Source organism: Aedes aegypti, chromosome 1 (assembly GCF_002204515.2).
Source record: "Aedes aegypti strain LVP_AGWG chromosome 1, AaegL5.0 Primary Assembly, whole genome shotgun sequence".
NCBI classification, from domain to species: domain Eukaryota; kingdom Metazoa; phylum Arthropoda; class Insecta; order Diptera; family Culicidae; genus Aedes; species Aedes aegypti.
The window spans coordinates 198,648,499-198,670,226 of NC_035107.1; the positions used below are offsets into that span (position 1 = coordinate 198,648,499).

At 36.8% G+C, this 21,728-nt stretch overlaps 1 protein-coding gene across 1 annotated transcript; it reads right to left on the reverse strand.

The window, feature by feature from the left end:
- Positions 1-407: 407 nt before the first annotated feature.
- LOC5569268 (ATP-dependent RNA helicase SUV3 homolog, mitochondrial) lies at positions 408-20,544 on the reverse strand. Its single transcript, XM_001658364.2, has 3 exons — positions 20,499-20,544; positions 13,575-14,497; positions 408-1,929 (listed from the first exon to the last, which is right to left on the reverse strand). Exons 2-3 carry the CDS (start codon positions 14,356-14,358, stop codon positions 476-478), a joined length of 2,238 nt encoding a protein of 745 aa, XP_001658414.2. The 5' UTR covers positions 14,359-14,497; positions 20,499-20,544; the 3' UTR covers positions 408-475.
- Between the last annotated feature and the right edge of the window lie 1,184 nt (positions 20,545-21,728).

The following is a 21,728-nucleotide window of genomic DNA, read 5'->3' on the forward strand; positions in this document are numbered from 1 at the left end:
GAAAAATTATCATATAAAATGCCATTTTTTGAAATAATATCAAAGCGTCATCTTTTCTAAATACATCGTAAGATGTTTCTTATTATTTAATTGTTGATGGTTTTGACTTAGTGCCGATTTCTTCTCTTTTGCTTAAGCCGTAAACCACGTTTACCCATATGGTTAAACTAGGTTAAAGGCCTGAGCGGTGGTGAAGAAGCCGCTTTTTAATATTTTTAAAATTGTTATAAATATTTGCGACTACTTTTCAATAACCTTTAATAGTTGCAATCACCTGAAGAACAAAAGCTGAATCGTTAGTAGAAATTGATTGCTGGAAGCACTTCTAGTTTCCTTGTTCATTGCTTAGGCCACGTTACCGCTCAATTGGAAAATCAGGATTTTTCTTTCAAGATACAAACGAAATATTCTTCATTTGGACTAGCTATTTTTTTATTCTAGAACAGCTTCAAAAGCTTCACTTCTCGTTAGGCGTTTACTTGAATTTTCTCGTCTTTCTACGACTTTTTTTACCCGACGGATCATCATCGTCATCGTCACTTCCACTGTTACCTCTGGTCTTCGTCTGCTGATCCCACTCTGCTTTCAGTTCCTGTAGCATCGCCGGCGTGAGCAAACCTTGAGCCAACAGCCGCTCGGTGAGTTTCCCCCGCGGCGCATTCTCCCGATAGTACTTGCTCTTTTTCTGTCGCATCACGAAGGAATCCTCATCGGGAGTGTTGGTTGAAACGGCCGTTTCGGAATTTTTCAACAGTTTAGTGATTTGGAACACACCCTGCTGAATGATGTCGTCCAGTTCTTTCTGGATGTCACGGACTAGTTTTTCATCGGGGAATAAGTCCGGGAAACGATAGCTCAACCAGAGATAGAGGTCCAGCACGTCGAAGACGGCTTCCAAGTGGACAAGGTCGATAATTGTGCGAGGCAGTTGGAATGGCCATCCACACTGATTACAGAGCCAATCGAAGGTCACTGGTTCGTTTTTGCTGTAGCGTCTGGCGTATTTGAGGAACATTGAACAGACGAATGGCATTTGGCGATTAATCGGCGCACAACAGAAAATATATCGAGCTCGAAGCGGAAGTGGAACGTGTTGGATGGTTTCAGCTAAAAATTTGAAATCTTCCGTATTGCACATGAAGTACAAGGAATCGTCAACTGTGCTTAGCGAAACGAAAATCTCCATCAGATTACTGAGGGTGGCGTTTGGAAGATGATAAGCGTAAAGTTCAATCATATCTGCTGTGGGATGGAGACCAGCTTGTGTCAGAGGGTCAGGTGTTTGGCCAAGAATGTTTTTCAACGTGGGAAGATCCTCCGGTTTGTACGTTGTGACGTAACCTTCGTCCCACTTCATACCATACCGACCAGCTCTACCGGCAATTTGCAGCGCTTGTGAGACGGAAATAGTGTCCATTTCTTTTTCTCCTTTTTGATTTACACTGGGTTTGATGATTGAGTAGAATATTACTCTCCTAATGCTTAAATTTAGACCCATTCCGATGGCATCCGTTGCCACCAAAACCTTGCAGCTGTTTTCCGGATCGTTGAACTTCGCAGCCTGCGCGAGTTTCGTTCCAGGAGGTAATCCACCGTAAATAACCGCTACTTCCCGACCTCGGGCTTCAATTTCCCTAGACACCGAGTAGATATCATTTTTACTGAAGCACACGATACAGTCTCCAGGCCGAACATTGTCCAATGTCTGGAGGGCTTGATCCTCTATGTGCAACGCTGTTAATCTTTTGTAATTTCGAACTTCCAGCTCTTCATTGGTGGTATCACAAATCTTCTGCAGCAGATCAAGCGTACCCGGTTCACCACAGACATGAATTTCCTCGGCCATGAGCCCCAAAAGAGCGCGCGTCCATGCCCATCCTCGACCAACGTCTTTCAGCAGTTGAATCTCATCGATTACGGCAACTTCATCTACAATAAAATTAAAAAAAAAATGAGTTGTCTGTCCCAGAAAAATCAATGTTCAAAAAGGAATGGTGATCAACCCTAGAATGCAAGATTTGCCTGTTTATAGCATTTTTCTAGAACGAATAAACCTTCTAAATAATCAAACTGCAACCGCATGTCGGCTGAGACCGATAACTACCATTGTGTGAATTAGAATCTAAATAAATAAATAAATTAATGCGACATACTTTAGAAATAGAGCTTAACCTTTCGGTTGTCGCGCGAACTTTTGTAACGCGAGTAGTCGCGCGTTGTACTTTGTACAACACCTTTGGTTTTTCATGTTCAACATGAAACACCTCACGATCTAGATTAAATATAGAAAAACCATCTTCGACAAAGTTGTTTTGGAGAGTAAGGGCTGACATGCGGTGGTCATTCAGTTTCGGAATTCCACCACCAGTCGGCTACATTCAACTCATCGCGCAATTAAAAAAAGACGATAAAAGAGGAAGAAATCAAAACAAGCACGCTTAAAAAAGTCACACCGAATTGAGAACAACTTACACAAAATCAGGCTCTTATGAACCAACTCAAAATTTGTGTTATTTGTAAAAACAATCTAAAATCTAAAAAATGCTTCTGTGCTGAATTCCTCTTCTTTTTCTTACATTTTATGGCATTCAGAGCTGATTGACAATATCGAACAACCCCGTGTTAGCTGTGTACCTTTTTTTTGCGTGAATGTTTCGTATTAGTTTGCTTTTGAATCACCAGAGCGGCGCTTTTCATGTCGCCTCAAAAAGACGGGAGTCGGTTATCTTTTCCCTTCTAACCATCTTTGCTATCATCGTTACAGCAGATGATCAAACATTTTGCCACCAGGCAGCGCTAGTTGTAATTGTAATTTGTAATTGCTCGATCCACACCCTGGCAGACATCCGTCCGCCTATCTAGACACGGGCTAGGTGAGGACCTACCAAGCCTCCCCCGTTAACATGTCCTATACCGTTTAGCACACCGGGATCTTCCACAAGCAGGCGCCGGTATTTAAAGCGGTCCCACAAGTTTCAGATACATTAAATAGATATAGTCCCTCTGGCACTAAACCGAATAGCGCCCTCCACATCATCACCAGCACTGCCCATCCCGCGCGCCAACAAAATGCCGGAAGTAGCGTGCCGTGTAGCACATCAGATGTTTTACACAGCACACCACCTCCGACACCATGCTCAACGTACAGCAAAGACAGCGCTGATAAAAAGCGGAATGCGTCATTCGATTCAGTACCAGAGGGACTATAAATGTAACGAAGAGGAAATGAAAAAGATAGTAGAGATGGTTTGGCTGTTGGATTGCTGAAACGAGAAGAAATAAATAAAGTTTTTACGTTAAAACGTGGTTTTTATAGTTAAATAAATGTATCGATAGTTTCTCATCTGTTTCTTTTCCGTATCGTAGTTGCGTCGATTATATCCAACTCGAGTTTTATCGTCTCCGCTCGGGCAATGAGGACCGCGATGAAATGAAAATATAAAAATATGAGCATTAGTGTTTATCTATTATTTAATGTGGTTCTCATTTGCTTTCCAATACCTAAGTAACATGTGAACTCTGCCTCTATCAGAAAATTCTAATAAATTATAATTTATCCTCCTAATATAACGCAGAGCTAAAAATGCTCTCTTGCGTTACACAATCTAAACAAGAAGCCATTTTCAAATACTTCCCATAATTTGTGCGCGGCAAAACAAATTCCACTTTCTACATAATGTAACCCAGCATGAACAGCTGCCCAACTCTCCAGATCTGCGCCCTCCAAGTTCCAAGGTGCTGCTGCCTTACGTTGAAAACTTCTTTCCTTCAAAGTCTGTCTATCAATTCCGAACTCTATTGCATTCTACCATACCAATCAGACCCTATTCCTGACTAGACACAAAGTCATAACCCCAATGTGATGGATTTACCCAGTAAATCCACAACCTTGTCATAACCCCTTTTACGTTAAGCAATCCTCGAGAGTCATCCATATTAATGCTTGGCAAAAAAAAAAAAAAAAAAAATATATATATATATATATATTTATATATATATATATATATATATATATATATATATATATATATATATATATATATATATATATATATATATATATATATATATATATATATATATATATATATATATATATATATATATATATATATATATATATATATATAGGTGTCAGTATTCAATCCACAAATTCCAAATTACACCACATTACGTTGGTCCGTTTGGCGTCGCTTGTGGATACCTGTTCTGGCATTCGTTTCTTTCAAATTTTACTTCTGTCCTCCCACTTTATCAATACGAATGTTGACGAATCACGATAATCTGAAGATCGTGACCAGAACGGAGGTAGGATTTATTACTAGGGACCAACCACCACCATTTTGCCACCAGGCAGCGCTAGTGAGCATAAAATTTTTGTTTTTCTAAGATGGCGTCTTTGGCAGAGTTGTTTAATTCGCTCCCAATACGACAATTCGTCCGGTGGGGTGTGCTGCTGTCGTCATGATGATGGTTGACGAGAGCAATGTCAAACTCATTCATGGTATCAAAACATTCGGAACAAAATATTTATTTTCACCGCTTACTTTACTTATGTATGAAATTGAATGAGATCCAATGGTAGAGAATTCATTTATCTACCCAATGGTATTTTAGGGGCAGCGGAGAATGTCCCGAAGCGTGTTTTATTCAAGCGCAAAAATCGCTCAGGCGAAAGTTCCAATGAAACTAACCTCACATATCCTGGTTTTCCAATCTCAAACTAGTGCTTTTACCAGCCGGATCTCAATTTTTATGAAAGTAGTGCAATAATACAAAAAACAAACGTATGTAGAACATAGAGAATGGATATTCCTACCTTTTTTGCCTAACTGTTTTACTGTGAACCGTTTTATATCAGGAAAATAAAACATTTTTCCCCACAGCGGCATGTAATGGATGCCTGAAAAATCAAATCTCTCATCATCTGACTAGTTGCGCTACCAAAGTATAGAATGCTAACAGTATGTTGCGTTTTGCGATTGGAAGCGTATACGCGTATACGTATACGTATACGTATACATGCCGCTGTGGGGAAAAATGTTTTATTTTCCTGATGTAAGACGGTTCACAGTGAAACAGTTAGGCGTAAAAGGTAGGAATATCCATTCTTTATGTTCTACATACGTTTGTTTTTTGTATTATTGCACTACTTTCATAAAAATTGAGATCCGGCTGGAAAAAGCACTAGTTTGAGATTGGAAAACCAGGATATGTGAGGTTATTTTCATTAGAACTTTCGCCTGAGCGATTTTTGCGCTTGAATGAAACACACTTCGGGACATTCTCCGCTGCCCCTAAAAATACCATTGGGTAGATAAATGAATTATCTACCATTGGATTTCATTCAATTTCATACATAAGTGAAGTAAGCGGTGAAAATAAATATTTTGTTCCGAATGTTTTGAAACCATGAATGAGTTTGACATTGCTCTCGTCAACCATCATCATGACGACAGCAGCACACCCCACCGGACGAATTGTCGTATTGGGAGCGAATAAGCCAAGAGCTATCATTGTCAAGCCAAAATAGGCCTTTTCATGTGACAGGTCCGTCTATGAGCCTATGCATGCTATAAAACGTTTGACTTTTACTGTGCGCCCTGTTTTCAAGTTGCCCGTGAGAGAGAGAGAGAGAGACAGCACCAACACACGGCGCACAGTAAAAGTCATGAGAAGAAAAGAATTTATGGCACGTACAGAGGCTCATGCATTTGTTTACATCGGTGGAGGATCGGTGCATACACGAGGCTATCATTTCCATAGAAGAACTGTCAAAGAGCTTCCCGATCAGCTGTTTTGGAACGTCATGTGAATAGGCCTATATTCGAGATTGTTCCACCAGACGGCGCTAGTGTGCGTGAAGCTTTTGTTTTCCAGATATCTCAGAATCCTGACCATTTATAAAAATGGCGTCTTCGGCTAAGCTATTTAAAATGCCAATATGTTGATTTTTTAACACCAGGTGACGGCAATAAGCATATTGCTGTGGGCGTTTGAAATGCAAATATCAAATGCGGTAACACCAAACGCGATAGGATTTGTAACACGGAAGGCGAAGTCAAAGATTGATTTTCTTTGCTAGGTTTGCGGTGATATGTATCATGGTTGCTAAGTGTTACTTTGTGTTACCGCATTTGAAGCTCAGTTAGACTGGATTTGCACGTCAAACGCAAGCAGCAATAAAACATTTGTTTTGCAAATATCTCAGCAGCCCGATCACTTAAAGAGATGGCGTCTTCGGGGTCTTCGGCAGAGTTGTTCAGTAGCTCAAAGGCTATCTCTATTAGGCCATGAAATTGAATGGAGATTGACTAAAATCATGATAGACCTTGAGCTACTGAACAACTTTGCCGAAGACGCCAAGTGGACAGGCTCCTGAGATGTCTGAAAAGCAAAAGTTTCATGCTCAAAATTTTGAAACCGATGTAAACACGTTTTGAAGAATGATTTACCAACAGTGTACCAGATTCCGCTCATTTAAAGAAAGTTATGTGTTCAAATGTTGATTATAAAACAACTATTGTGTCGATCAATACTACAGTCGACTCTCCACCACTCGATATTCTATAACTCGATATACTCTATAACTCGATGGATTTTTCGGTCTCTTCAAATTCCCATACATCGTGCTCTCCATAAGTCGATATTTCTATAACTGGATATCTCCATTAGAAGAAAATTTCCCTCCATAACTCGATATCCATTTTAAAATCCTTCTTATACGGGGAAACTCGGACTAATTCTTGTTTGGAAGTGAATAAATACTTGCAAGTTGTAATAAATTTTATAAAACATTAGAACAAAAAAAAATTGTAGGTAAAAAAATTGGATTTTTCGAACATTTCGAAAAAAGTTTTCAAAAAATTGATTGTAAAATAATATCAACAAAATATGATTGCTTTCTTACAGTAGTAATCATATAAGCATTGGAAATTAAGAAATTTGTTTCTTCGATTTTGGGATTCTTTGCGTTGGTATATTCTATAACTCTATAATTCTATAAGTCGATGGTCCCTTGAATATCGAGTTATGGAGAGTCGACTGTATTTGTATGTCACAATGTAGCTTCAAGTATAGGTAATCAGCGGCAAAATAAAAAGAATTTGCAAAACTTTCATAAACAATTATTTAATTGCATTTTTTACTGCATCTTAGTGTTCCTATTTCCGCTCACGGTAAACAGATTTCGTGACGAACTTACAAAAAATGCAATATTTTGGATTTCTTTATTTATTCTGATATTTTGTATGCTCAAACCATAGCCACTACTGCAAAAAAGAAGGCTGTATACTAAAATCGACATTTCATTTTTTTTTTTGCATGAGCGGTTATTGGAACAAACAAAAATACATTGATCCAATAACCGCTCACGAGGTCTTGTGTTTTCAATATAAATAATTATTTTATCAAATGAAAATAGAAAAATATTTTATCAAATGAAATGAAAAATATTGGTAGAATATGTTCGTGCGAAAAAAGTTGGTTTTTGACACAAAAAAAAAACAATTTTTACACATGAGCGAATACTGGTGCACTGATGGCATTTTTATTCGCAAAAGTCTGAATTTTTGCTTCTATTTTTTTGACCATGTTTGATCATGTTTGACTTTCACTTAGTCGACAAAAACGCCACGTAGGTTCATCTTTTTAACAGTGTTGTTCCTATTTTACATTTTGGAAAAGACAAGGTAAACAAAAGAAACAAAATTTGAGTTTAAACCAAAAGGTGTGACAATATTAGAAAAATCAGAAAAAAAAAGTTTTTTGAACGTAAACCAACAAGAAAGCATTTTAAAATTGAGTGAACATGTTCTTCTGGCTTACACGGTAAAAAATACTATTTTAGCTGACTACGCCCATTCTTAAAACTACCATGGAATTGCATGCCATTTTACCATGTTTACGGTACATCCCACCACATTACTGGTACATTCGACAGAAATCATTTTCACCGAACTGATTTCGACTACAAACATGGAAAATCAAGCGCATTTCAGGTCTGCTAAAAATGTTTTATCGCACATTTTTTTTGCGCGTACTCTTAAGCGTTTGGTACTAAAATTGGGACATGGCTGTAGGACCCTATTCTTCCAAATAAAAACTCTTGAACACAATTGATTATTGGTGAATTCGACTCAAACCGAAACAACTGAGTGTTGTGATAACTAGGTGCAGTGGCGCTACCAAGGGGGAGTTTTGAGGGTCAAACCCCCCACACCGCCCCCAGACCCCCAGAACTGGATCAGTAAGATATTTAAATAGTAGGCCTGATGTTCTTCTAAGTTGTAGCTTTCCATTTTGAACACCGCCGAAAACTTTCATAAAAACTTTTTTTATTCGCATTTTCTAATAAATAAACTGAAGGTGTTCGACAAGAAATTTGTCAAGCATACATGTAAGTATGTATGCATATTGAGATCTTTTGTTAACAGATGATTGATGCAAAATCCGATGCTTTTGAAATCTTATATGTAGTCAGCTCAGCTTTCAACCAAATTTTATGACCTTCAGAGAGTACGTCGATTCCCGGAGAAGCAACTCTTTAGTTTCAATTATTATAAATTATCCTTAATTATATATATATATATATATATATATATATATATATATATATATATATATATATATATATATATATATATATATATATATATATATATATATATATATATATATATATATATATATATATATATATATATATATATATATATATATATATATATATATATATATATATATATATATATATACTGTAATTTTATATGTCTAAAACAAATTAATGAACGGAACTTTCAAGTGCATCAGTATGTGTCTTCTTCAATATATCTACAATCTAAATTAACACAAATAATTCGTAAAACTTTTGGATCCCGGATCCATTTTTTTTTATGATAGAAACACGGATTATCAAGCCCCTCGGTAATCGCGTTCGACCGTATAACATTTGACTGTAGTAATATGATTAAATTATAAATGTTTGCATTTCATTCGAAAAAGTTCTAAATTAGTCATGATTGTTACGAAATTTCGAATTGATTGTTGTTCAAGTTCCAGTTTACTTTTCGAATTTTTTTTTTCTGATGTTAAATATTTTCCAATAATTTAAAAAATGAATGAGTTTCTTGAAAATATGAAATTTGGAAACCTCTTTCCAGTAAAAAAAGAAATAAAAAGTAATTAAAAAGAGAACGAAAAGAGCCAAACAGTTATCAAAAACCGAAACCTAACAGGAACCAGGACAAAATAGTTTAATCAGACCAGACATTTCTCTGAAAATATGTTTAAAACTTTTTTTTCAAATATTTTTTTTTTTTGCGACATTCAGGCTTGATAATTCTCCTCGACATCATCAGAGTTCGGTGAAATACTCTAGAGCAACGTGCTGCCAGTGCCTCTTTGCGAGGGAGCCAAAAAATGCTAAGCAGCGAGGCAACGAAAAATGAGCGAGGAAGATGCAGCACAAAAAAAAACCGAGTTAAATTCCATCAAAAAAGGGTGCTCTCACAACTCCCCGAGGACTGTCTGTTCGGGCGGCAGACTCGAGAGTTCGTTTAAAGTGTGAGTGATGGTGAGCATCGCAACGAGAGAGAGAGAGTGTCCGAAAAAATCCTCGCGTTTTTCTGCACTCTCACTCGAATCGCTTGAGGATCTGTGTTGAAAATTTTGAGTTTATTTTTTTCTCCTCAGAAAAACGGCAAAATAGCCTCCTCTTTGCATCGCAGAAGAGTTTCTATCAAGCCTGGCGACATTACGACGACATACCAGCACATCTGGTATATGCCAGTAAAAGACATACATTCATTGATGTATTACGACGACATTACGAAAGGGATGGATTCATATCTATATTTAAGATATTCACTCTCCAAAAATTTTCCTAAGGAATTCCTCCAAAAATTTTGTTTTTTTTTTATATCTCAGAATAGAACCAAGATTTTTCCAAACATTATCACAAAAAATACCACAAGGCTTTCATCAGAAGTTCCTTCAGATATTTTTTTGTGAAAAAACCCTTAGTCCTCGAGGATTTTATCCGGTGATTCTCCAATTAGTTTTTTCAAGAACATCCTCCAAGACTCCCGTTTAAAACATGTTGTAATATTCAACTAGAAACTTCTTCAGATGCCTCCAAGGATTTCTCAGGATTTTCTACAAAATTGTTCTTTAGAATTTTTATAAGATTTTGGCTACAAATTTCTCTGAGGATACCTTCAGGATTGCGCCTAGGATTTTTTCTGGGAAATTCTTCTATTAATTCTAAGATATTTCTCAAGGAAGTTTTCAAAATCTTTTTCTCAAGCATTCTTCCAGGAGATTTCACCAAGGAAATTTGAATGTAATTTCCCAGAAAGCTGAGAATTTAAAAAAAAAATCCTTGACGTAAATATATGGGTATCTTCTGTTACAGTTACTTATGTAATTTCTTAGGCCACCCTTGATTAAAGAGGATTTTCAGGAAGACTTACTCTTGGAGAACTTTTAGAAGATTTCCAAGATTATTGCTACGATAATAATTAAAAAGAAAAATCATAATATCTCGCAGGATATTGCGCAGGATCTCCTGGAACACTGGACGAAACTACTAGAAAATTGTGTAGGAATAATCATTCCTACAGTCGAAGCATTTCATAGAAAAAAATTGCTGTGGTGTTGAATTGTGTGGAACCTTAAAAGAACTTTTCAATATTCCATGGGGATTTTTTGAGAAATTTATTGAAAAATGTTTGGATGAACTCCAGTGATCCTTGGATGAAATGCTGGAGAAATTCCTATAAAAAAAACTCTAAAGAAACTTAATAATGAAACACAGGTCGAATTGAGGAAATTATTTGAAATGTTCTCAATATATTGACTCGAATAACCCCTCGAGGAGCTTTTGGATCTATTCTTTGGAATAACCGTAGACGAAATGGCGTTGAAATTCTTGTCAAGTTTTCTTGGGAGAAATTCTGTGGGAAACTTTGGATATCTAAGTAGATGAAAAAACCGAATTTAGTACTATACCATTTAATTCCACTAGAGTTTGTATCCTTTGACAGATACGCGTATTTCGACCTCAACTGTAAGGCCGTCTTCAGTGTCGTGTACTAGACTCGTAAGTCGAGTCTAGTACACGACACTGAAGACGGCCTTACAGTTGAGGTCGAAATACGCGTATCTGTCAAAGGATACAAACTCTAGTGGAATTAAATGGTATAGTACTAAATTCGGTTTTTTCATCTACTTATAGGTATTCTACTAAACAGCTCGAAGATTTATTATCATTTGGATATCTCTTTGATTAACGACTGTAGAATTCGGTTGGATAGTTAGTGAAAAAATATCTGGAGGAAGTCCTAAGATAGTCTTTGTACTGCCTGAGAAAAATTTCTAGAGGTATTAACGTTGAAATGTTCAAGGATTTCCTGAAGCAAATTATGGAGGAACTTCTGTAAGCATCCAATGAAAAAAATGCTGAAGCAATTTCTTGAAGAATTCATAATAAAATCTTTGGAGAAACCACAAGGATATTTCCTGAGGCTGTTCTCGAGAAATACGAAAATAAATGTTGCATCTCAGTTATCTGCAAGCAAGATAAGGAAAGAAAAGAGACTTTAGATACTATTTTGGTTAAAATAGAGACTTCAGACACCTTTTATCAAAAATAGAGACTTTTTAGAGACTTGCAAAAAAAAAATGTATATAAAAAGAAACCTGCTACCAGCCCTAGATATGTTAATCCTTTACCGAATAAATTTAGATACATCAAAAACATCAATCATGTTTTGATAAGCTGATGAAATTTCATACTCGAAAGAATTCTCACTGAACAGCTCATATAGTTTTTGAAGAGCGGCGCAGCCGAATTTTTTTCGAATGAAGATAGTTTTCTGGCAATCCTTTGTCGTGAACATATTCTATCATGAATTACTGCTTCAAAATAATTTCCCTGATTGTGATCGAAATTCCCTGAGAATTCCAGGTTTTTTCCAGGTTGAATAAAATTCCCTGATAATTCCAGGTTTTCCAGGTTTTTCCAGGTAGTAGACACCCTGATAAAGGAAACAATAAACGAATGTTTGTTACTGAAATTCATAAACAGGTGGAATTGACGCCAAGGAATCTACTTAGGGTAACCAATATATTATGGACCCCCTGGGCCATTTTCCTGCAAATTTCCCAATTTAAATCAAGAGACCATCTCAATTTGCATGCTATTTGGAAAGATAGGACTATTCCACACTTGCATCAAACGTTTGTACATAGAGAAAATGTTTATTTTATCTGAAATTAATTTAATTTAATTGTTGCATTCATGCAACCGTTACAACACGTTACACACAGATATTGAAGCCGTCAGAAATTTTTCAAATGTAAACAAAAACTTTTTTCGAATTTTTGAACTAAAAGCGTAGAAATATATACTTTAAGGGTCCAAAATGTATTGGTGAGTCCAAAATGATGAAAAACAGTGCTTCACAATTTAATTATTTTCGACGTTTTTTGATCCTATGATCGTATGGGCATTTTTATCTCGTAGAGGAAGTTTTTCTTTACATTTTGGCATGTTCTTTGACTTGGTTACGTTGTGCAATTAATTGAATGGGGCAAACAACTAAAATCACTTCCTTAGGGGGTTCAAAATACGACCGTTACCCTATATCACTATTAATTATTATTTTCCAACAATGCTTGAAGCATTCATTATAGAAACGTTTCTTTTCGCAAAGAAATAGTCTACCAACATCGTATCAAAAAACACATCAAGAATTAATAAATGAAAACAAGTTTATCTTATTGGTTGTAATTTCTGAAATGATGTCTAACAAACATAAAAGTCGCTTCCAAAGTCCTTGATGAGTTTTTAACAAACTCTTTGCATTTGTCTCTGGATAATCTTCCAGAGCAGTTCTAATGAGATTCTTTCAACAGGCAGGTTTGAGTTTCCGAAATGTTCACCTGAATTCTTCCAGAAAATGAGCGAGGAATTCCTATCTTTCATGACCCTTTGATAGCTAAAACACACTATATTCGTCTTTATAATAACAAATATCTATTTTTTGCCATTTGTGTTTAAAAAGCTAACTCAGCTTTAAATTTAATTATCTTCAGTCCACACAAATAGTGACTTTAGTGACTATTTTTCTAAAAAAGTGTCTTTAGTAACCATTTGTTGGCAATGGTGACTTTTTATTGATCAGATCGAAAAAGTGCCCAAGCCACTAAAAAGTGACTTGCTACTAGCTCTGCAATCCAAAATTTTAGCTCAAATAGTTGAAAAGGTGACTTTTTGACGAAAAAAATGACATTGGTTGAAATGGCTTCACAAGTGAGCTTTAAAGTGACTGGCTTTCAAAATGTTACCATGTCACTAAAAAATGACTCGCTACCAACACTGGTGTTCTGAAGCAAAAAGTTGAGATATTTAAGAACATCTTTCAAATTTGTTTATCTAAAAAAAGCTGCTCTACACAATTTTTAGAAAATTGATTCGTTACATAAAAATGCTTCAAATAAGCATATCTTCTAATCTAGGGTTGAGCACTTTGACTTTTCCGACATTCCGGCATTCTTTGGCGCATACTTACAAGGTGTGGTAATCGAAGTCATCTCCACCGTACAAGCGACATGCTTCGAAGCATTTCCATTGGGATCGGCAAACTTTCGTTCCTCCCCAGTCACCAAATCACAAGGCGTTCCCCTTTGATTGCTTTTATTGTAGACCTCACTGGCCAGCAGCTTCAACGGTCCACAGTAAACCCCGGATTTAGCCGACATGAATCGTTCCATCGCGTGGTAGGTCTTCCCGGAATTTGTTGGGCCGGAATGAAAGATAATACGTCTATTGATTGCCCTTGCACTTGGGTACCAATTGGCCGGCTGCCGGAGATCCGAGATCTTCTTCAAATCGTCCATGCATTCCAAATGTGGGAATATTTGCTTGACATGCCGAAGAAAGTATGGGAAAATATCATCAACATGCCCCGCGCCCTGTAGAATATCGCTTAGCACCACATGCAAATCCGCCGGAAGTGCATCCGTCTCCAAGCAATACTTGCGGAAGCTAGTAAAGGCTTGCTGCTGCAGATTCGAGTCAATTCCATTCTCCAGGCACAAGAATTTGATTTCCTTACGATTGCTAAACTTCAAGATGACTTTCAGCATTTCAGCCTTGTCCAACGTGCCGCCGGTCAGCTCGGCTCCCACATTAATATCATCCGGACTGGGCCGAATTGGTACCGGAGTAAACAACCGGCCACTGTCATCTTTTTTGCCGCGCGAAGAAATCCACAACGGAACAACTGCTCGGGTTGAGCGACCTTGAAACCGAGTCAAGCTTCGAAGCGATAAGCGCTGGCAGAATTTTATCATTTTAATCGTTCGATACAATCAGCACAACTTCATCACTTAAACGAGATTTTTTTATACGCGCCTATTGATGCAATTTGCACTATTTTTATAATAATTATTTGCGACGAATAAATTCCAACTGCTGCATAACCGCTCGCACCTTCTTCTTCTTCTTCTTCTTTTCCCTCTTATGGCGAGTCCACTTGTCAAACTATACTGCCAAGTTGTGTCAAATATCATGAAGCTTGTTTTGGGCATCATACGCCTCTTACGTTTATCGAACGGATTCGTTTTTATTGAGCTCTCGCCGAGCGGTGTCACGAACACATGCGCAAATTTGCTGGTTGAAAATACTGCCATTTGATTTTGCTGGGAACAGCTGATCTTTGTTTATATTTTCCACCAGCAATTTTTAAGTAGTGTTGGTGACATGTACCGTGTATGTACACGAGCGCAGAAACCACTATAACGTCTTGTCAAAGTCGACATAAGTGCACCGGTCTTTCAACCGGTGATTGTTTATAAACAATTAGTGTTGTTTTTTCGATCTAGAAAAAACATCATTCGCGAATTCAAATTTGAATACGGTTTTCTTTAATGAATTTGGCAATATCTCGGTATATTTTAGTGTTTGCGTTTTTTAGTAGGTCTTCAGTGTTATTGCAAGTCAACAAACAGCTGTGTTTGTACCTGCTTCCCAAGTATTTTTTACATGCGAACAAGACATGGTTAACATCTTCCCTTCTCCCACATTCTTCACAGGTGTCGTCGTTTTTAAGCTTCCATTGGTATAGTTTGTCTTTCGTTAACGTGTGAAATGTTCGTAGCCTTCCTATGCTTATAATTTCGTGTGTTTCTAAGGAGCATCTGTAGAACCAGGGCTTTAATGTTGGTTTGTGGTATATTTTAAAGTGTTTTTGTCCTTTGTCTTGAGAAAGTATTGTGTAGTTTTGTGTCCATTCTTCTAACGCTTCTTTTTTGATTAAATTAAATGTATCTGAAATAGGCAATTTTGTGTATATTACATTTCTACTGTTACAGCCTTGCTTTGAGAGTTTATCGGCCTTTTCGTTCCCTAATATTCCCTTATGACCAGGAACCCATTGTAGTGATATATCTTTGGAAGTTTGATTTAATTTCACTAATATTTCTTTGACTATATAATTATTTTTAAATTGTTTGTTTTTCAGGCATAACAGCCCGGATTTCGAATCTGTAAAGATTACAAATTTTTCCGCGGTACTGTTATTTATTACATCGATTGCTGTATTTATTGCTGTCAATTCGACATTCATTATAGAGAGTTCTTTATTGACTTTGCTGCTCACTGTTTCAGTATCTTCTATCCAAATGCCTATACCGCAACTGGTAGATGTTTTAGAACCATCTGTGTAAATTTTAACGTAGTCTTGATATTTATTGCAGATGTATTCATTTGTGATGGCTCTTACTGTAAATTCATTCATGTTTTGTTTTACTAATTGTGGAATTTCAGTTTCTATTTTGACTGTCTCTAATTCTTCTATAATAAGTTTAGTTTCTAATGTGACAAGTGTATTATTGGTTTGTATAACTATGTAATTATTTGTGTATGTGATTTGTTCTAGGAATGTGTGTTTGTTTGGTAGGTCAGTTAATTCAGTAAATTTACTTAAAATATCCAGAATTGGTTTATTGTAGGCAAAATTTTTCACCGTTTCTTTTTTTGTTAACAAATTTGCTCTTTCTTTTATAGGTATTTCTCCTGCCTCGGCGTACAGCACATTGATTGGCGTGGATTGTAGCAATCTTAGTGATGTTCTTAGTCCTGCATTGAAAGTTGAGTTTAGTTTTTGTAAATTTGTTTTGGCTGCACCACCATACACTGTAATTCCATAGTCTATTTGTGACCGAATTATTGCCTTGTTTATTCTTAATGCTGTCTGCGGATGGGCTCCTTCCTTTTTCTTACAGATTATTTTTAAAACGTTCAATCTCTGCTTAGCTTTATTTGTTATGTAGTTTATATGCGGAATATGATTTAGTTTTTGGTCTATTATATAGCCCAAGTATTTGTGCTGTTCTACTTGTTTAATGTCCACTCCTTCTAATGTAACTTTTATTTTTTCTTCTTTTCTAGGATTAAACACTACTATTGCTGTTTTTTCTGGATTGATAGCTATTTTTAGGTTTTCGAAGTATGTTTTGATTCTGTTCATTGTGATATTGGCTGTCAATTCAACTTCTTCTAATGTTTCCCCTAATATAGTAATTGAAAAATCATCTGCAAATTGTTCTAAGATAACTTTTTCTGTCGTTATTTCATGTACACCTGCTGTATAAAGATTAAAAAGCAGCGGTGATAGTGGGCAGCCTTGTGGCAGCCCTTTATTTGAGTCTTTGCTTAGGCTACCATTTGTGGTCTCTAAGATAACTGTTCTGTCATTTAAGTATGCATTAAGCCATCTAAGGATTTTGTTTGGAGTAGCAACATTGTCTAGTTGTTTTAATAGTATGCCTATATCAACCGAGTCGAAGGCTTTAGTCAGGTCTATAAAAATAGTAACTACTGTCATTTTGTTTCTTTGCGCTTCTGTGACGGTTGAAATCAAGTAATTAATGCAATCTATTGTTGAGGAATTTTCTTTAAAACCGAATGAACGTGATGGTATTAGATTTTTTTCTTCAGCAAACCTATTCAATCTTTTCTTAACTTCGCAATTTATTATTTTCAGGTTAATGTTAATTAGTGCGATAGGTCTATAAGAGTCTGATTTACTTTTGTCTTTTTTAGGTTTTAATATGGGAATTATTTTACTAATTTTCCATTGTTCAGGTATATTTTCTTTTCGCCACACTTCGTTTGTCATTTCTAATATTCTGGTCAATAGTTCCGGTTTAACTCTTTTCAGTAAGTAGTATGACAGTTTATTATATCCTGCAGCTGATGTATCTTTTCTACTGTTAATGGTATTCAACATTGATTCCTTGCCTATATCTCCTGCATATCGAAGTTCATCGACATTATTGTACGTCGGTTCAAAAAATTGTCTATCTTCCATAACAAAGTTATTTGTAATAAATTCTTTCGCTATCTCTTGGTTATGTGTTAGTTCTGAATTATCCTTATTTTTGAAATTTCCTGAAATACATCTGACTATGTTCCACATTTGTTTAATATTTGTGTTTTCGTTGATTTCTTCCAACTTTTCTTCTCGATATTTGTATACAGCTTTCTTTATTTCAATATTAAATTCTCTCTCGGCTTTTTTGTAAATGTTTTTGTTTTCTAACGATAGATTTTTGCGGAATTGTATGTGTTTTTTATTTTTCTCTTCGTATAGCTTCTTAATTTTATCCGTCCAATAAGGTTTGATTTTCTTTTTGCTATTTGGAAAAATTTTAAACGTTGCCTTGTTTAATGCATTCTCAATTTTTTCTTCAAGGTCATCAGCATTTTGTATTTCCTTAGGATTGATTTGATTTAAGTAGTCTAAAGCCTTATTTTTACTAATTACAGTGTATGGTGTATTATTATTAAACTTGTTGTAATTATCCATTTTACATTCAATTAATTTGTGGTCTGATCCTAGATCTTCTTCACTAACTTCCCAGCTTACGAATGGTGCTATATCTGTAGTTGTTAGGGTTATATCTATGGCCGAGGCATTGCAGTTTAAATCTTGCCACCTTGTTGTCTCACCTGTATTGTGAAATACTATATCATTATTTTCTAATAAGTCACTTATTAATTCTCCTCGCTTATCAGCTCTTGTCACCGTATTTTCCCATATGGGATGGTGAGCATTTATGTCACCTCCCAAAAGAACGGATTCTGGTCTACTTTTTATGAAGTGAAATAAATTTTCGAGAGGTTTTTTAATACTGTCTATTGTACTTTCTGGGGGAATATAAAGAGAAATAAAAATGATAGGATTCTTAATGTTTTTGATTTTAACTGCTATTACTTCTAAATCTACATTAGGTATGATTATTTCTTCTGCCATTAGGGTAGGATGAACAAGTATACCTGTTCCACCGTAGCCTTCGTCTCGGCATTTTTTGAAAAAATTATAATTTAAGAATTTGTATTTTTCTGAATCTTTGATCCAAATTTCTTGTATCAAAAAAATGTGAACATTTTTGGTTGTAAGATATGTTTTAATAGTTTCTCTTTTCTGTAATGGTCTTAAACTGTGTATATTGATTTGTGAGATATTGAGCGTTTCGTTAAAATTAGCCATTGGAATTACAGGAGATGTTATGTTGTGATTGGGATTGCTGTGTTAATTTTATCAATTATTTTTTGTATCATCGAGCCAACTTCGATTACTAGGAGATCCGTGCTTGGATCTGAGTCCGGTTTGTCATTAACTTGCAGGACTGTCGAAAAAAAGTCATGTAGTTGTTTGGACATTGTCTGGAGTCGTTCTGCTTCGGAGACTGCGTGCGGGTTGTTAGTGATGACACTTACTTGCTCGGGTATCTGTTCTACCTGAGGGAAAGTGTTTTTGACTATTGTTGGGGTTTTCGCTGGTTTTGATAGTTGTTCGATGATTTTACTGTAGTCTACTTTCCTGTTTGGTCTTGATGGTACTTGGCGGAATCCAGCTACTTGTCTATTTGGGCGTTCCAATCCAGGGAATTCGTCGATAGACTCCAGGGCTGCAAACCGGTTGCTTGTTTTCGGGTACATTTCTTCAGCTTCGGCAAACGTCATTTTGTTGATCGTCATGGCTGCGTTGATCTGTTCTCGTCGTTGTCGTTCCGGGCATTGAGTGTCGGTGGGTAGGTGGTTTTTACCGCAATTTTTGCATTTCGCCGGCATATTTTGGTTGCACTGTTGATGATCTTCGGAGATTGTTTTACCGCATCTTTTACATGATTCTTTTCCTTTGCATGCTGCTGCTTTGTGTCCTATTCTCCAACATTTGTTGCAGATCCTCACTGGATAGATGTATATTTCCGGTTTGGCCAGAACTCCATAGAGTTGAACAACTCTTGGAAGTTCCGAACCCTCCACCGTTATTTTGACCGCTCGCGTGTTGACCAGTTGGTCGTCTTTTTTGCGTTTTATCCTGTCGACTCGAATTACTTTCTTACTGCTGATGATTTTTTCGAAAATTTCTTTTTCCGTCAGGGAGATGGGCACGTCTTTGATAACGCCCGTCGTTTCTGTCAGCATCTTCGGGATGAAAGCTCTGTAGTTGTTTTCCCTCAGCTGTGTGGCTGAGTTGAGGATTTTTTCTGTGTCTTGTGGTTTCCTGTATGTGAGTTTATACCTGTACTGTCCTGCCCTTTTCAGTTCGACAAACTGGTCCAACTTCATTTCGTGTAGGAATTTTCCTACCTCCATCGGTTCCAGCAGCACTTCTCCCTCTTTAATCGTGATTGGCTCGATGAAAATTACGTTGTATGTGTTATTTTTGATCTTGAATTCATCATTAGTGTAGTTTCCTGGTCTTTGTGTTTGTTGGGTTCTGTTTTTGGTTGTGTGGTTTGTGATGTTTTGAGATTGTGATTGTGATTCGTTGATTTGTGTTTTCATAGTTGGTGTGCGTGTCGATGAAGTCGTCTGACTTAGTGTTAGTGTCTGGTTTTGAATTTCTTTCGTGTTGTTTGTTAGTGTGTGTGGTGTGTTTGGTTGATATTCCGTACCTGATTTTGTCTTTTTCTTGTCGTTTTCTTTTTTTGATTGTTCTTCGCGTCGTTTTCTGGTCATAACCTGATTTCGTCTCGTGGTCGTCTCGTCGAAGCCCATGAATTCCGTATCCATTGGGTCTTCATCAGAAGATGGGGGTAGTGGCGTGTTTGGCCATGTCTTACCTTTATCGGGGGGCTCGGTGCCCCACTCACCTGCCGAATTCATGCTTGGGAAACAAGCATGAACCACCGTCCGTCACCTGTTTTCACACTTAACCTAGTTTTATTTGCTACACTTAAATATACCGATTTTTTTCTCTCACTTAATGAACTAATTAATTTAAAACGATGTTTTTTCTCTATCTACTTCAACTATTCACTTTTGTCAATTTTTCTCTACGCTATAAAAGTTTTTAATAAATTTTCACTCCACGCGGTTAACCGAACAAAATGGCTTCACTCCACTTGACTTTCACTTGGCTTGCAGCTATTGTGGTACGCTCTTCTTGGCGGTTCGAGGGCGAATGAACCGCTCGCACCGCACTTTTTGTTTTGATTACCTTTCAACGCACGTGTTGTGACGTTTTCCATTGCGTCATAACTCAGCCATTCAGAAACGTTGTTAGCATTGGGCGAGCGTTACTGGAATTTGCCCGAACTAGCCGAAACTCTCGCCGAAAGTTGCCGAATCGGTCGGAACACGCCGCGTACTGGATTATGGATATGAATAAATACATTTATATTAGCTTGGACACACTGAGCCAACTCTCTCGTTAAAGGGTATATGGAAGTCATATAATTCTGCACTTTTGGAAAATCATATGAATATTAGCATGGGACGGAAATTATATGCAACACATATGATAAGGCTCATGGATATTGAAGTTATAGTTATATCACAGACAAACAGACGTCACACTCTCACCGATGTCAATCGACCACCTTTTTAACGGCCGATTCAAATATATGGTAGGTGGCCAATCCACCACCCGCAGCGCTCGCATCGTTTTTGTTCGCGTTTGACGTTTAGGCACTACCGCCATCTGTTGGTCCATCGGCCAAACACACCGATTTTAGCATTGGGCGTACATGTCATCGTGACTATGATTTTGATCGGGATTTATTCTAAGTGTTACGTCTGTTTGTCTGTGGTTATATGCATTACACTTAGCCTTCACAAACACCGGGACAATCCAGCTTTTTAAAAGCGCTAATGGCTGCCCTTAACGGCCTCGCTTCCTGGTAGGGATAAGTCGATTTGACGTTTATTTTGGGTCGTTTAATATTGAACGGACCCAAGCCAAACGTCATATCGACTGATCCCTACCAGAGAGCGAGCCTATTTGCGGCAGCCATTAGCGCTCGTAAAAAGCTGGATACGTTATTCATTTGATTACACAATAAAGATCAAAAACAACTACCGATCCAAATTTAGGCTAAGTATGCTGTTTCGCTCAAGAAAAGTAAAAATTTCTGCGGAAGAAATGGTAAAGAAATTTTCTACACTGACTTCCATTTAAATTGACATTTCTTTTCAACTGCGTACTGCGATCAAAGAAAAATGCTTTTCTTGACCATTTCTTGCAAGAAATTTTCCACGCATTGAGATAGGCGTTTACTTTTCTGTTGAAGTGCATACTTAGCTTTATATGTAATTCATGTGATGTACAATTGACCGTCATATATTAAGCAGTGCCAAATATATGCTTGTAATAAAGGAATGTGTATTTAAAATTGGCATGAACATTTCAATAAAGGGCTTTTAAGAA